We start from the raw sequence: 16,756 nt of genomic DNA, 5'->3' as shown, positions 1-16,756 counted from the left end.
GAATTTGGAGCTGTTTCATCAACTATCCCTGGTTTTTATTATAAGGAATTTCTTTGAAACCAATTTAATTTTGTCGCAATTTAATGAAATTATAATGAAATTTGTAAGAATACTTTTTTTTTCTGATGGGAAATCCTAGTTGCCCGGTTGGACTTGGGTCTTAAGTCAGCCTCTGGTGACAAAGAGCAGACGGAAGTAGGGCCCGGTGTTGCTAAGGCGGAGGACGCCCTCGTGAGTCTGTTTGAGGCCAAGCGAGACCTCAAGGATGAGTTGGATACGACGAAGACGCTGCGAATGGAGCGAGTCAAAGCCAAACTTGCCACCGTCATGGTACAATTTTTGTTTATTTCGTCAATGCAAAGCAATATTTTGGGTCAAGCTTGTATTTTTAGTTTCGCCGTATGCTACACTGAAGAGCAAGTTCATTCAAGAATCATCAGCTAACAGTGGTTGGCATGTGAAATATTTGAAGATGTCATTGTCCCAGTCCTGGTTCCCCGCTGTATATTGTTATACAAACATCTGTCGGTAACCAGTAACCAGTGTTTTCACAATCGTGGTAGCCTGGTTCCGTAAAGATACTCATTCATGCAACCATTGTCAAGTAGATCAACTTTGATGCGTATGTCAAATTACATGAATCATAGTTCTTTTTCACCGCTATTTTTTGCTTTTTTGTTAAATTATTTGTGCTTTTTTGTTAGATTATTAGCTGCTTAACACAGGCATGCAACTTTTCCTCGGATCAGCTGATTTCCTCTTTTTTCACTTCCAATGTGTGCCATTGAAAATAGAAAAACACTGTACAAAGTCTTGGAAAAATGTGAATATCCTCTTTTTTGTGTGACTTCCCAGTTGCATGCCTGTTAACAAGGTTGTCCATTCTTCTTGCAAAATGCAAATAAAGAGGGATTTCTGGAACTTGCGATTATGCCAATGATGAGTTTGCCTCCAAAAATTTGATAACTTGACATTTTTATTTGCATTAGCTTGAAGAATTGATTGGGTTTATTCACATTTAGCATTTTCAGAGATCATGGGTGCATGAATTCAGGCTGTGGCTCAGTCAGGTTCCCTGCTTTGCTACCATACATACATTCAAGCCACCAACAGGAATCCAGACCTTCTGTAGCCCTAGCCTTATTCATTTTAATGGCTTCAAGTAATAGGATATAGCCAATGTTGAAACAAAGTGTGATAAAGTACCTTATAGAATGTAAATTTGTTTTCATAGTTTGCACAATCCCTGTTAGACATTAGTTGCTGCCTTTTGCATTTTTTTTGCTGTAGATTAGGGGCTTTGTTTTTTTGTTTGTTATTGCAAGACATTTTCACGCTGTTATGTTTGTCATATATTACTTTGCAATTTGCCTTTTCTTTGCATGTTTTTTCTTTGGTTGCTGGTCGCATCTTTCCTGCATTGATTGGACATGTGTCATCCCGTGTGATTTTTTCGTTCATTTGTGGCCTGGATTTTAGGCTTTCAAGAAACAGGCGAAGGTAAAAATCTGTGTACTATTCATTTCATTTTCAAAATCACAAATCGACTTCATGAAACGGAAGCTTTTTAAAAACATGCACCATGCAAAATTGACCCTGAAATCCTCCTTAGTCATTTGACTTTGAATGATTAATTCCTTGTCAAAATATGCCCAGAATCTTACAAAACTTGATTTTGATGTAGTGAGAAACAACTTCAAATAGTTCAAATGGAGTTGGGTGAAAGAGGTATTTTGGAACAATTTTATTATTATTATTTTTTTTTAATTTTTGATTGAATCTGTGCCCTATGTGTCGTCATGGGAGCCTTACTTGATTTATTGAATTATATATAACTGGTTAAAATAAAACAAACAGAATTCTACCCAAATTCGCTATTTCATTCTTGTTTTGCTGAAACTTAGGCCTGAAATTCACAGTTTGCCTACTGAAAGTGACTTTTACTCGGTGACAATTCCATTTAATTTTGAACGATGATATGCAAATTGATCTCATTTTTAGGCCAATCAAGAGAGCTCCCAGGAACAGCAGTTGCAGCAAAGCATGATGGGTAATTCCTTTGTGTACCCACCCGGGGGTGCCACCCCTATGCAGCCAACACTGAGCACCTGGGGTTCCGACTTTGATACCACCATGTTTAAACCACAGGTAAGTTGTCCCTGGCTGTTACTTTGCCAGTGGGAGAAATTGCTTTTTTTCCTGTCATATACATGTATAAGTGAGCTTGCTATTGTGAATTGATTATGTAAGTCATTCAGATAATTTGCATATATTAGTTGCATTTTGTGTGGACTTTGCCCTGATTAAAGCATCTTGAGTTGATGAAAGTTTAACTGTTTTAGAAATAGTTTTCATCTGATAATAGAATGGTTTAGCAAAAAAATGTAGCCGTTGAAATGTGAGCAGTGTGTTAGAAAGTTAAGAATGGGTGAAAACAGTTAGATAATGACACTTAATTATTATGAGTATGACATTGGAACACTTAAACTAATTCAAACAAGTTAATGCATGAAGTGAGTAACTATATTTTAAAGTCTTGCAGAGAACGAAAATGCGTAGTGAATAGAGCATTTTGTGCTTGATATTCATTGAAGAATGATCTTTATTTTTTAATTTCAAATTTGTATTGCTTGTGTATTAAAAGTTTGTGATAAATGAAATGTTTTAGACGAAAATTAACAGATAGTTGTTGAAAGTCTGTCAGTTCCTCGGTGCAATGCTAATGCAATGTCGCTTGCTGGCGTGTATGTGTGTTATATTTAGCTGACTATGTCATATCAGAATCGACCAATGGGCCCACAGATGCCCACTCCGACCCCGGCCCAGCTAGAATCGCCCGGTGTGGTATGTATCCAAACACGTCAGCGTTCCGCAAAATACCGTAACTTGCACCCGTTGAGTAAACTAACGTTTGGAGCAGCACTTAACCGTAACACTCCTAGATCCTTCAAAATCCAACCAGGAAGGCTTTGAAGGATATTTTAGTAGGATTTCGGAAGGACGAAGCCAGCTGGTCCTGCATAGGACCTGATGTCCAATGAGTTTGCATGAGGAGGATTTTGGAGGATTCAGGGAGACTTCTAGCAAACATTCCTTGCGATAATCTGGTTTTGTTTTACTGACTTTTCTTTTATCTGTTTTCATTTTTATTTTACGATTGAATATTTTCTGTTTACAGGATTTTGTTTACATTTCCCCTAAGTGTGGTTCCTCATCTTATGTCAATTACGTATTCTATTGGTACTCGTCTTGCACACCGCTTTCACACTTATGACTATTATTGCTTTGTGAATTGGGAAAACAAGATACACGCATCTAGAGAAAACCAAATATTTGTTTGCATTCTATTTCCAATCTGTAACCCCCGTAACCAGTTTTTTTGGTAACGGCAAAAAAAAAAATTCTAGGCATGATACTGTCTCCAGATTTTCTGTGTGATACTTATTTTACTCCTACTAACATTCAGCGATTGGTGGACTCGTGTTCTTTTGCTGTTTTGGCTTTGTTTGACTAATCTCATTCATAAAATGCACCACTCAAGATGTTCAAGACTTCGTCACTTATTTTCCGTGTGTTTTTGTTCTATTTCTGGGCCCTGGTTCGAATCCCAGCCATGTTTAGATGTGATTTTTTTTAAAAGGTTTTTTCAAACTCCTTCCGACTGTGCTGGCTTTGGTTACTGTACACAGCGATGCAGTTTTGGCATAACAAAGTTATGACTCATTAATTTGGTTGTGTGTTTGAAAGCTTCAAGAGTGGGGGTTGACTTTCTTCAAAGGCAATCAAAAATGGCAACCGTTCTGAAATGAATATGCCCAGCCGTCCAGGGTAGAATGTAGTTTCATGCAGGATGCTTTAATTTTCTAGTTAAAGAGAACACATTTTCAGATTAAAAAAAAGTTTGTCAAATTACTCGTCTTGTTCAGCTTGGATATGCTAACTCGGGCAAAACTTGGGGAGATGCTAAAACAAAGTTTGTCTCACCATAAAAAGGTTACCATCCAGAACGCTGTGTGGTTTATATTGCATGTAACTGGTACTCGGCTGGATTTGTGCTAAACACCTACTTTTTGCTAAGCAATATTAACTACTGTGTGAATGACAGTAGTGTATGAACCGTAACAACGTTTTAAATCGTTATTCTAGATGACTCTGGATTGTATCTCCCTTTTCAATTTTCAGAGTTCATTTCTTGCGAATCAGTCATCGCGTGCAGTTCGTAGTCTAGGCATGAGTATGGGCGGGACAGGCTGGACTCCCCCGAGAGCTTATTTCCCACGAGCGTCCACGCCCAGTATTGCATTGCAGGCAGTGAGTATCCTCTCAATATCTTGAACATTTCTAAGGGTTTTAATGCTTCTTAGTCCTTATTTCTAGCATCACTATGCCGGGTAGCTAGATGCTTAATTAATTCATAGGTAGGGTTAGAGGCGTCTGTCTCCGGGAAAGATTGAGACATCACCGATGTCAGCAGGGTTAGGCTTAAGTAATATATTCTCCCTGTTGGCAAGACAGACGTATTCCCATACTGCGGTTTGGGCACTGGCGCGGTGACATGACTTTATATATATATTACCGTAATTCTTCTATCTTTCTATTAATTATGAAGTAGTTACATTTATTGTTGATTCTGTAATGCGCTTTTCATCATTTGTATGCAAAAGGCGCATTATAAATTTAATTATTATTATTATTATTATTAACGTTGAGTTGAATGTTTACTTAAATTCGTCGGGTGCCCAGCAGAAGGGCATATGAGCGTTCTGATGCAAAAATCATTTACAAGAAAATTGCATTGAAAGGTCCCATTGTTCCCCAGCGTGTACCATGAATCCAATGTTCCCCCACATGTTATATAAATCATACGAATTTGAATGATAATTTTGGAACATCTGGTAGTAATTTCTGACAAAAATGTTTAAATTTCATTCAAATAGAGGCAGTTTGCTGCAAATGCGCTTTTGCTGGGAACATTTTGGTCATTAAGCGCTATTGCAAAAGGGCATATGCCCTTCTGCCGGGCACACGACGAATTAATGCCAGGTTCCACGTATTTACTGTGTCATTTTCGTGTACACTGTTGGATATTGCTAATCTCACAGCATTGTACTTCCATGAGAAATGTTGGCTACAATTCCAGGGTTCCCATAGTCATGGAAAAACATCCTGGAAAATCCTGGAGTTTAAAGCTAGGCATGGAAAGTTATGGAATTTCACATTTTAGTTTTCTGTGAGAACCCTGAATTGACTGCTTCCAGCATCTGTACACCATTCATGTTGGAAGTGCTGGCACGAGGAGGTGCTCCTCAAGTTTCTTCACTCGTGCCGCCTCACTGCGGAATTCCTTTTCAAAATTCTGCTCTCCCACGTCTATATTTTTAAAAATTAATCTCGGTTCCAGTGAAATGTCAGAAGCTTCCTTTCTCCCTTATTGTATGTTTCATTCTGTTTTTGTAGTCACAACGTTCAGTGGCCTGTGGTCAGGCAAATTGTGGTTGGTCAAAAATTGTACAATTCTCGAATTGAAATTTGTCCTGAATCTATTTTGATGCTCCACAGACGAAGGGAGGCACAGCTACTTTCACCTTCAATTCCCCCTCCTCGCAGAAGAATCGGGCGAACCTACGACGCGTGGTGGCGCTCTACGACTACACCGCGCAACGCTCGGATGAGCTGAGCCTGCGACAGGGAGACTGGATCTCCGTGCTTCACGAGGACAATGAGAATTGGTGGATGGGACAGCTGGATAACGGACAACAGGGCTACTTCCCTGCTAACTATGTGACGGATGAGTGTAAGGACGGGGTGGGAGAAGGGGTGGGGATTAGGGTGGGGGGGATTGGTGGGGATTGCGGTGGAGGGAATTGGTTAGCTGGATAATGGACAACAGGGCTACTTCCCTGCTAACTATGTGACAGATGAGGGTAAGGATGGGGTTGGAGAAGGGTGGGGATTGGGGGGGGGGATTGGTAGAGTAGTCTACTTCTCTGCTATGTGACAGATGAGTGTAAGGATGGGGTGGGAGAAGGGGTGGGGAATAGGGTGGGGAAATTGGATGAATCGGTTAGCTGGCTGCCATCTGACCAATGGTTGCACGGTCAAAGCGGACAGGACTGGACATTAGCAAACAATAGGTGGCTGTATTGGCATAAATTCTGTAGATAGGAAAATTGGACGACAGGTAGGGGGGGGGGGTGGGTTTACACCCTCCCACCCCCATCCCCAAGCAACACTCCTAATTTAATGTCTTTCTCACTTAACAGATCTTCAGGAGGAACCTTTAGTCCAGGAAGAAGCAGCGGAGTACCTTGGTGAAATCCCTGGCAGCACAGGAGCGGAGGAGACTGATTCAGCTAGTACTACCCCACGCAGAAGGGGCAAAGGAAAGGCCAAAAAGGGCGGGACTAAAGTAAGAACAAAGATAGAAAATAAAACATCTTGAGGCCAGTTTAGACATCGCTTTGTCCAAGAATTAAAATGTAAAGCCACTGCTTTCTTGACTCAAAATTACATTAGTATCAAAAACAGCTTTCTGTGACAGAGACACTTTTTCCAGACATTTCACTTTTTTTCTTTTCTTCAGATGACGGCTGTCGTCTCTAAAAGCGGCGAGCTGAAGATTTTGTCGGCTGCAGAGGACAGTGACATAGACATCACACCAGCCACCAGGTAAAACATCTCAAGACTTAATCAACAATATTAAATTGTTGCTCATTTCTTCTCAGAAAATACTGAGTATCAATGCTATTATTATGCATATGTCTGGTGGGATGATGTTTTTTCAACTGTTTCTCAAAATTTTCATTAACAGCCAAAGAAGACGGAAAAAGAAAACTCTTTCCCGTGAACTGGCTGTAGATCTTAGCCAGAATGGAAATGACATATCAGATGCGGACAAGACACCCCGCAGGCAGCGAACCAGGACGAGGTCACAAAGTGCTCAGAGACGTCTTACGTCTTCCTTTGACGCTGTGGATGTTGGCATCCCGCCAAGACCTCAGAAGAAACGCTCCAAGACGGTAGATGAAACAGCGTTATCAAACGAGGACATAGCTGGGAGTTTGAGGACCCCGCGGCTCAGCAAAACGATGTCGCAGGAGGACATTCTGGCTGGATCCGAGGACATAAAACCGAGGACGCCTCGTAAGAAACGCTCCAAGACTGCAGACAACACCGTGTTATCAAATGAGGACATCTCGAGCAGTTCAAGGACAAAGCCTCGGTTGGCCAAGACGATATCAAAAGAGCAGCTTCTGAGCGGGTCTGAGGACGTTGAGCCGAGGACGCCAAAACCTCGCAAAAAGCGTTCAAAGACGGCAGAGGATGCTGCTATGACCAACGGTGACCTTGGTGGGAGTTCTAGGACTAGGACACCACAACGGACTAAGACCACATCAAGAGATGGGTCCGTGGAGGAGTTAGAACCTAGGACACCGAGCGAGAAGAAAGGTGGCAAGAGGAAACAGAAGACGAACCATACCGAGAGAACAGTCTAGAATGCTTCCAAATTGACTTGCGTTTTTGGTGCATGCTCATAGAACAACCCTCACCACTTCTTGTCCTGTACCTGAGATATCCTGAGTTATGTATACTTTAAAGTATGTGGTATCTGAAGGTTAACCTATTAGCACTTGTATTACATTGTGTTACATTGTATTACATTGTATGGCATTGTATTACATTGTATTACATTGTATTCCATTGTACTTTGTATTCATTACTTTCCCTCAAATCAAACAGTCTGTGCTGGGTCAGTTTGAAGCAGTACAGGAACTGGGTTAAACTGTGTGAATTTCTGAAATGCTGAGAGAAAGGAGTTGTAAATTGTTTGTGAATAAACTGTACAAAGTTTTTCTTGAAGAAGGAAGTGTAAATTGTATTTATCGTTTGTTGATAGCTAGACACCATTGTATTTGCTGTGTCAAATCCTTTAACCCAACCTCACCTAAAGCTACAAAATACTACTGAGGAGTAACGTGTAGTATGTATTTATTTCCATACAAGTGTGCACAACACATGTAGTATTCTGTGGCATTTGGTCCTTGACCCCCAAAGACGTTAGGGTTAATGTTGTCTAATGACTTCTCAGCCTAAATGGAGCCTGCAAAATATGTTTAACAGCAAGTTGGCCTTCTACGAATGCATAAAAGCTCTGTACAATTGTGCTTAATAAAAAATTCAAATAACATTTCAGACAAGGATCAACAGAACATTTTGTGTGTTTTCAGTCTAACATTTTATTATACATGTACATGTATAAACAATGAACAAATCTGTATATAAATGTTTTGTTGAAATGCCCACTGCAGTGTGCTATTAAAAATTGCATGCAGTACTTTTTTAACGACAATATCCGTCCGCTTCAAACAGGGTTGGAATTTTATGAAATTGTAGAAATTTTTCAAAGTCTGTTATAATATTGCCCACTGTTTTATGCACCTTGACTGTTGTACATGTACTTTTTAAAATTGTGTTACTCAAGCTCAAAATTGCTAGGCTAGTGAGTGTATTTTCTATTTTGGCAAAATAATTTACACTTGTAACTTTTTTTTCCACAAGTGAAAGTTCCAGCTGTTGGTAAATTCCACATCTGAATTCAAATGACAACTCTTTCTTGAGCAAGCAATTTTATTGATCCAAATTATCATAACTTGTTATTCTGTTGGTGCATTGAGGATCCATTTAGGTTTTTCTCCAGAATTTGCCAAAATCATTCTGAGTGCTTTGTTTCTTGCGTAGTACACGCAGAACAGGCTTTCTATTTCATTCGACGAATAATTAGAACCGTTGTCATGCACTTATTTAATACACAAATTATTTCAAAAAGTTCTCACAAGATATTTGTTCATGACAGAAGCCAGTTATAATGAAGTATTTGATGTTTTTTTCCCGCTGGTTCAAACCCACCATTTTCGGTGAATTTCCCTATAAATTTACCAATAGAATTCAAATTCCTTTTATACTTGAACAAAATTAAATGTGTGATTAAAAATTATGGAATTGTATTTATTGCAGGGCAATTGGACAAGTACTTATGCACTGTACTTCATTATGAAACCTTGTTGAATTTGGATGAATTTTGTATTCTGATAACAAATAACCACATTAAATCTTTTCAGTTTTATTCTACCAACTGGTGTTCCTTTTTTGCAACGACATTGTCATGTTTCACATTAAGATGGCACATGCATTTAATTATTGGCACATTTTTACATGCAAAATCATGGTAGCATTTGAAAGTCATGAAATAGTTGATTGGTTTCAGTAATGTCCTGTGAATTCGGCTATTACATCAACTTACAAAAGCATAGAAATCAATCAAAGTCACCTTGAGAGAAAATAAAATGGTCAACTTTAAAAGTTCAAAATTCACAAAAAAAGTACAAAATCTGAAATTAAAAAAAAATTTGCTTCAAAATTATAAAAGTGAATATGCATACTTGCAGCCCATCGAGTATTCATTACAGCGTAACAAAAACTTTTAATGTTACAAAGATATACATAAAATAAAAAAACATTTTAAGACTTGTTACAAAATCTCTCCAAGCAAGGCACACAGTAAGATCTGACATGCAGAAAGCTTCATTTTATAAGACATTAAAAACACAATGCACTTATTTTAAGAATTATTTCATATATACTTTAGCTTCATCAAGCACATCTCTGAATACAACACCCTGCAAAAGCACATGATATTAAAACTCAAACTTGGACGGATTTGGGCAGAACATCGATCAAATTTTTTAAATGCCCTTTTACACGTGTATGCACTTGCAATATAAATATAGAATAGCCAGTTTTAATTAATTCCACTGAAAAAAACAACACAACAGCCAAATTCAGGTACACGCATACTTGAAGATATTTTGTTGCGGGAAGGCAAATTCTCGTAACACCACTGACCACTTCCCGTAATTAAAAAAAAAAGCTGGTTTGTAAAATTCAAATTTAAATCAAGCATCCAACGTGAATTTGGTATATAAAATGCCATTTAAATTCCCACAAACAGAAATCCATCAACATTGAACAGTTCTCCTGAACAATCCTCATAGGACTGAAAAATATCACTCAGTTCGTATGGTTCTAGGAATCGTTTCTTCCATTCAGTTTCCACGATTTTGGAGTGTAGAATTCAACTTGACAAGACGCCAAAACTGAACACAGTCAGTCATGAGACTAGTAGGCACATGTTGGCACTATCCACCTTTCCAAAATGATGAATTTAGGATGCTCCTATTCAAAGCAAGATGCTTGAAGGCACAATGTGATTTCCATTCATCATTGGATGCATTTTGCCGCTTGCCGCACCAAAACCTGATGCGTCTGGGTAGCTGGTATGCCTTGACTCGTGCATCATCATCGCTCTGCAGAAAAGAAAAAACAGGGTTACCAACCAAACGTCATTAATGTTAACTGCTTACGACTGGTTAACAGCTTGTTTTTACTAAGCGTAAATGTAATTTTTTTTTGCTCAAATATGTACTTTTCATGCATATCAAACATATTCAGGTTTTTTGTCTCCTACAAATTTTCAAATTTAACTTTTCATTTTGTGTGTTTTTTATGTTTACTTTAATTTTTGCTGGCCTCTGCAACCCACTGTAGAAAAGGGCTTTTTATTTTGGGTTGCTGCACTTTCTCCTGTTAACAGATCTGTGCTGCGGCGCAAATAGACTGGTTCCCGGTTCCTACATTATTGATTCTGATGGCCGGATCCAGCCCACCTTGCCAGAATTGAAAATGAATGCAAAATTTGTAAAATAATTAAACCTTGATCGATTCTTTCGGTCCAACTAATTCAAAAGTGAATGGAAATTAGATATTTAAAACAAAACTTCTTTTTAGGATGAAACTTGAAATAGCTCAGGCAGCACATCTTTGTCCTCTCTAAAATATGTTGGAGGATTATTTTCTTCTTCAGGTTTTGTTACCTCGCTGAGCGTTCCAAGTCACTGTGACTCTTCTTCAGCACTCCAGGAGCTACTATCTGCCTGACCGGTACCGTCCTGTCAGCCTTGAGCTTAGAGGCGGAGTTTGGCAGACTCTGAGACTTGGCCAAGACGGCCTCAAATCTCTTCTTGCCTCCCACCATGCTCGGCATGATGTAGATGTTCTTCAGACCGCCTTGCTTCGATTTGGAGCTTTTGGGCGGCATGACTGGGGGTAACTCCCGACCTGTATTTTAAAGAAAATTGAGAAACAAAGTTGAGAAGAATGTGCAAATATTTTAAAGTTCAAAACTGAAGTTGATTTTTCACAAATGTTGTGATGTCAGAATATATGAACTGCTTGTTTTGATTTTGTAACAGAAAAGTTTATGTCATCATTTCAATTTGACATCAACTGCAATGCACCGCACTGCATATATTTTACATATTTTGCACGGTACTGCACAAGATAATTTTTTTTTTCATAGGTGAGACTTAAATTAAAACTTTTTAAGGATTGTTGCAAATGTAAAAGGGCAATTTATTTAACCAGAATATCGCTGGTTCTAATTTAAGTATTCTCCATTTTAAAATGCAACTTGTTCTTCACAAGTTTGTTAATTCAGATCAATAAAATTCAGAATAAATGAACAGCTTGCTTTGAATTTTTAACAGGAAAGTTTGTTTGGTTATTTTAAGTTGACATCAACTGCACCTCAAAAATTCCGAAGTTGAAACAGGAACATGTATAGTTATCGTACTTATCATGAATTGGACATAAATTAAGATTTTGAGAAACAAAACAAAAACTAGGAAATGATTGGGTGTAATTTAGTCTGGCCTACCTGTTCCAGCAATGGGTAACGGTGGGGCAAACCCGTCTAGCTCTGGCCTCATCTGTTCAGCCTCTTCTCTCTGTTTTCTCTTTGCTTCTTTCGCTTCCTTCCAACTCATCAGGAACATTTTCTCCGTCTGGTTAATCTCCTTCCCATCTAAGACAACTGAAACAAGGTACAGAGTATTGGTGAAAATGTTCAAATTATTTCCATTTTTTGCCAATATTGCTTGCTTTTTAAAGAGTCGTCATTGGACAATATGTTGTAGATTAAGAGTATAACACTAATGAGATACGTCTTCTGGGCAGCACTCGAAATGGAGATAACGACCAAAACAAATGTTTTTTCATTTTAAGTTTTTTTTCTGATCCTTCATATTTTTGTAGAGTATTGTAAAAGTTTCAGACTAAAATAGAGTCTGAAAGTGTTTTCTGGGATGACTTTTTTTTCAAATGTGTATCAGTTCAAAAAATGAATGATCCAAAAATTAAACAAGCCATTTCTCTGCTGTCGCCCTTGTGATATCAGGAATTTCCAAAGGTCATAATTTTGCCAAGTAAAAAAGATTTTTGAAAAACATCAACTTTTTGACAGAACACATCTCATATTTTCCACCCACCCAGTTTTTCATTCATAACGATGACCCTGTCTCTGTACTTGGCTCTGTGGCTGAGTGGATTGCCCGACAGATCTAGCCTCCATAAGTAAGGCCACCAGGCTATCACGTTGGCCACGGTCTTGAGATCTCGGAGTTTGTTGTCGCTGCAGATGAACTGGGTGAGTTTCTGGAGGAGACGCAGGTCCGTGATTTCATCGAGATTGTTACCGGAGACATTCAGGACTTGTAGACACACCTGGATAGTAATCAGTTAGCATACAGAATTCATTGTAGTGTTTTCATTTGTTTTTGTTCTTAAATCTAGTTTGCAGCCCATACTTAGTGGTTTTGATTTTGTGTTAAAGTGTTTTTTGTTGAAAAGAAAATAACCAACCAACAAACAAAAACATGGTAACTTCTCTGCAACAACGACATTACCTTACTGTAAGGGTTTTATTAGTGTACAGAAATTTGGTCATAGTGTAAATGCAAATTGATCCTCCTTAAGTGATACATGTCCACTCCCATTTATAAAAACTCAGCCAGATCTAGGCAAAATATTGGTTATATTCTTAATAAGGTGAGTGCAAATAAACTGTTAATGTTAACTTTAACCAGAATTTTGTTTTAACCAAGTTTGTACAAACAGGAGCCAACTGTACTTATTTAACATTTTCCTTCTTCGGAAGCCTTTTTCACCAAAATAAATTTTCTGAAAGGTCCGAAATCTCTTAAACTATGAGTTTTGTAATCTTACCGAGAGAGAGGCAAGTGATCGGGGGTCAAACAGCAGCTTTTCCCCCCTCGGTAGTCTCTGGTGCTCCATGTGCAGTTCCTTCAACTGTTCCAGTTTCTCGAAACCTTCCAGAACTGTTATGCAGTTGCCTCCTAGATACCTGTTCAAAAAAAGTTTTTTAAAAAGTCAAAAAGAAGAAAATTACGTCAAAATGTGTAGTCTTTGTTTTAACAGAGAGTCTGGGTGTCTTTTGGTAATCCTGTTTTGGACACTCATTTTTAAATGCCCTATTTCTTTTTCATGCAGCCTTCTTTTGACTTTAAAGCAATTCTTGACAAGCTGCTTTCTGTATGTCTTGGCTAAAACCCTCGGAAATTTGCTTATACTTTTCATCACAGTAAACTAAAGAAATACAAGCAATCACAGCCATCATAAAAATGTTTAGTTTGACAACAACAGATAATAATAATAATAACAATTTAATAATGTATTCATTTGCATAGCGCAAATTCCATCATAAAATATGTTCAAATGAGCTTATCATATTTAAATTCTTTAAAACTACACATACAAAATAGTAAATTAATTACTTGAAATAATACAAAGTTCTATTAAACATACACAGAAAGAAAATACACAAATTACAGAAAAACATACGTTATAAAATAATCAGCAAAATTTAAAGTATAAATTATAGACAAAGTGAACAACAAATAAATGTCAATTGAATGATGGAAACACTTCTCACTAGTAAATGCATGATCGATTGTAGAAGTTCTTCTGACAGCAAGAGAATATCAAAAATTTAAAATATTAACTTACAGCTTTGAAAGTTTTTGTAGCGGTGATAACCTCTCAATCTGCCCGATCTGGTTGTTTTGTAGATACAGATGGGTCAGGTTGGCAGCAAAGCCAAGATTGGGGATCTGTGGTATACTGTTGTCATAGAGATAGAGAACGGACAGATTCCGACATTGCGACAGATCATCCTGTTAACACAAATTAGAAGAAAAAAAATGTTACAAGCAACAAAGCAATGATTTGCCAACAAGCGGCAAATTTAGTAACATACTCCACTTTAAAAAAAAATGAAAATTATATCCCAAAAGAAACCAAACATGGCAAAAAATAAATGAAAAGGCACTAAGAAATTTCTTAAAAGCTCATTGGAAGATCAAAATTATTTTATCAGACCACTGCATATTTTCATGTTTTCGTTTAAAAGACAGAGAAAAGAGCACTGATATTGAAAAAAAAACTTATGGAACTAAAAACAAATTGAAAATTTGTATATATTCAATCCATGTGAATGTTATAACTTTAAACGTTCATCCTTTTAAAATTCAAACAAACCATCTGAGTTCTACTCGTAAAATAAACCATCAAATCTCAACAATTTAATTTGAGGTGCTATAACCACTCCAATCATCCAACATTCCAAACTTTTTTTTGAAAATAGCCACCCTAATCTACAACTACATTTCAAATCTGTTACTTTGCCCATTTATTTCTTACGTTACCCGGGAACCGAGCGCCCACCAGCGTTATTCCAAATCACTATGACCTTTTTATTGCATTGAGGACGATAAAGCGAAGCAACAAACACCCACAGAACACAAAGTGTAAATATTTGTACAGCCTGTTACCGTTTACATTGAAACCTTTACAGTGAAGTTGTAATAAAAGCTGCCGAGATTGGGAGACGTTTTAAGAACAACTGGACACCACGAAAAAGAAAAACAGCCAAAGTGTAGACTGACACAGTGTTTGCTGTGCTTTAACGTTGCTTTGTATCAAGATTCAGATTTCTAAACACAAGTTGTAAAGATGTGTAAACATTCCAAGCTCCCCCTGAAAACTTCAGATCTTTAATTCAAACACTGCAAATGTTGGCTTCAAATAGTCAAAAGATGTCATTTGCAGATTTGACTACCTCACCATCTTAAGTTTTCTTTTTTCTTATTATTTGTAAGTCTAGTTAGTCAAGTTTTTTATTCAAAATTGACAAAGAACACATTTATTAGGTTTGGGCGACTCCAGGTAAGAATCAAATAAAAATTGATTCCTAACTTGGAATCGGATTGTTACTCCACTTTTTTAAATTACAGTTTCTCTCAAATAGATTCCATACACTTCAAATAATTTTTTTATGAAGTAAATGAACTTGCAATTAGTGATTTGATACTAAAATTTGTTTGTGATATTATGGGGAATTTTCCCTATTTGTGTTTATATGTTTTGTTTGGTTGCATGGAATCAATTCCAAAAAGAAATGTTTCCAAAAATTCCAAAATTGTTGAGATCTCCTAAGCCTAAGATCAGCCATGTCCAAATTACTTGGCTACGGCTAGAAATTACACACACGCCTATGGAAGCCGCTGCAGCCACTTCCCATAGACCTGTGTGTTATTTCTAGCCATAGCCATAGCCATACTTACTATTTCATCTATGTTCTTCTCAGCAAACGATAAGTGTGTTAATCTCTTCAGATACTGCTGCAGGTTTTCTTCTCGCTTTTTTCTTGTACTGCTCGATGTCCGAGCAATCAAGTCCAATGTTAGCTTCACCATGCTGTCACGATGCAGCTTCAAACTGGTTGAAACTTCTTGAGTCGGATTTCAACTTGATGAACCGGGCATTCTCATTGGCTCACTAGGTGATCAGTGGCAGGTCGTTTTATTTACTTAATTAATCCAAGTGAAGAAATAAACAGACAGATGTCCTTCGTCGCTTGAAGTCTTCTGCTCATTGTTACAACCTCTTTGTCTCGGTAACATCACTATGTGTAACTTTCTCCATCAGCTTTAGGTATGCATTTTCAAGACTGAAAAAACAAAAAAACCCACAAAGGCCAATGTCATTTAAATGATTTAGCATACAAACGAATACATTTACCTGGCAATGCCTGGGGTCCACACGGACGAAAGTTAATTTCCACCCCAGAATGAGGCCGTAATTGCAGAAAAAGGTGCAAAAATGTGAGTCAAGTTAGGCCCTAGCAGCTGTTTTCTGATTGAATGACATCAGTCGTCTCAATTTTTAAATTTCAACTCCGACTGGCTAGCTGGTGTGCGGGGTCACATAAAATGTGCATTGCTCACATTATCAGACGTTGGTTACGCCACGGAGAGTGAGAGGGCCCCATTGGACAACAGGTGATACTGAGACTAGACATCCCCATCCCCATCTCCCCCCCCCCCCCCCCCCCCCCCCCCATTTTGCAAATCAACGCCTCCCCCCGAATTCAGTTTTTTCCTTGAAATTTCCGTCCGGCCAAATGCGGTATTCAGATCACTCACAGTCACACAGACAATCGTATTTAATTGTCACATTGGACAACGAGGCCCAGGTACAAGTGACACATAACCAAGAAAGACGAAATAATTAACTCACCACCGGTGGCGATGTATGATGATGCACTTGCAGACTACTTCACAACATTCATCGGACCCATGTAAACTTCACTGCTTACCATTCAGTGTGATTGAAATACGCAATGTAAATGCAGACTACCAGCTGTTTTGGTAGTAAACTATCACGTGACTTATGTCAACGTTGCTACGGAAATGGTCATTTTTCTTTAAGATCGATTAAATACTGAGAAAGTAATAGGTATCCTCTAAATAAATTATTTATTAACTATTAGCTCCCCTCCCCT

The 16,756-nt window shown here is 38.0% G+C and overlaps 2 protein-coding genes across 4 annotated transcripts in view; one reads left to right on the top strand and one right to left on the bottom strand.

Moving 5' to 3' along the window:
- The window catches only part of LOC119729226 (jouberin-like), a 22,286-nt gene extending 13,157 nt beyond the window's left edge, over nucleotides 1-9,129 (top strand). The window contains exons 21-29 of one of the 3 annotated variants that reach the window (XM_038201803.1): nucleotides 140-330; nucleotides 1,480-1,500; nucleotides 2,002-2,148; nucleotides 2,764-2,844; nucleotides 4,183-4,311; nucleotides 5,560-5,794; nucleotides 6,264-6,409; nucleotides 6,584-6,669; nucleotides 6,812-9,129. In XM_038201803.1, the coding sequence (XP_038057731.1) occupies nucleotides 140-330; nucleotides 1,480-1,500; nucleotides 2,002-2,148; nucleotides 2,764-2,844; nucleotides 4,183-4,311; nucleotides 5,560-5,794; nucleotides 6,264-6,409; nucleotides 6,584-6,669; nucleotides 6,812-7,496 (1,721 nt within the window). In that variant the 3' untranslated portion in view covers nucleotides 7,497-9,129. The remainder of the gene's footprint in view (nucleotides 1-139; nucleotides 331-1,479; nucleotides 1,501-2,001; nucleotides 2,149-2,763; nucleotides 2,845-4,182; nucleotides 4,312-5,559; nucleotides 5,795-6,263; nucleotides 6,410-6,583; nucleotides 6,670-6,811) is intronic. The other 2 variants (XM_038201804.1, XM_038201805.1) reach the window with 2 other exon arrangements.
- Nucleotides 8,682-16,595, bottom strand: LOC119729228 (protein phosphatase 1 regulatory subunit 42-like). The gene is made up of 8 exons (XM_038201807.1): nucleotides 16,492-16,595; nucleotides 15,537-15,922; nucleotides 13,921-14,087; nucleotides 13,120-13,258; nucleotides 12,384-12,618; nucleotides 11,774-11,929; nucleotides 10,932-11,175; nucleotides 8,682-10,364 (listed from the first exon to the last, which is right to left on the bottom strand). The coding sequence occupies exons 2-8, from the start codon at nucleotides 15,666-15,668 to the stop codon at nucleotides 10,238-10,240; spliced, it is 1,200 nt and encodes a 399-aa protein (XP_038057735.1). The 5' UTR covers nucleotides 15,669-15,922; nucleotides 16,492-16,595; the 3' UTR covers nucleotides 8,682-10,237.
- Nucleotides 16,596-16,756: the final 161 nt, after the last annotated feature.

This window comes from Patiria miniata, unplaced genomic scaffold (assembly GCF_015706575.1).
Source record: "Patiria miniata isolate m_02_andy unplaced genomic scaffold, ASM1570657v1 HiC_scaffold_20, whole genome shotgun sequence".
NCBI classification, from domain to species: Eukaryota; Metazoa; Echinodermata; class Asteroidea; order Valvatida; family Asterinidae; genus Patiria; species Patiria miniata.
Note: the sequence above shows the minus strand (reverse complement) of the source record. Positions and strands in the feature narration are given on the sequence as shown.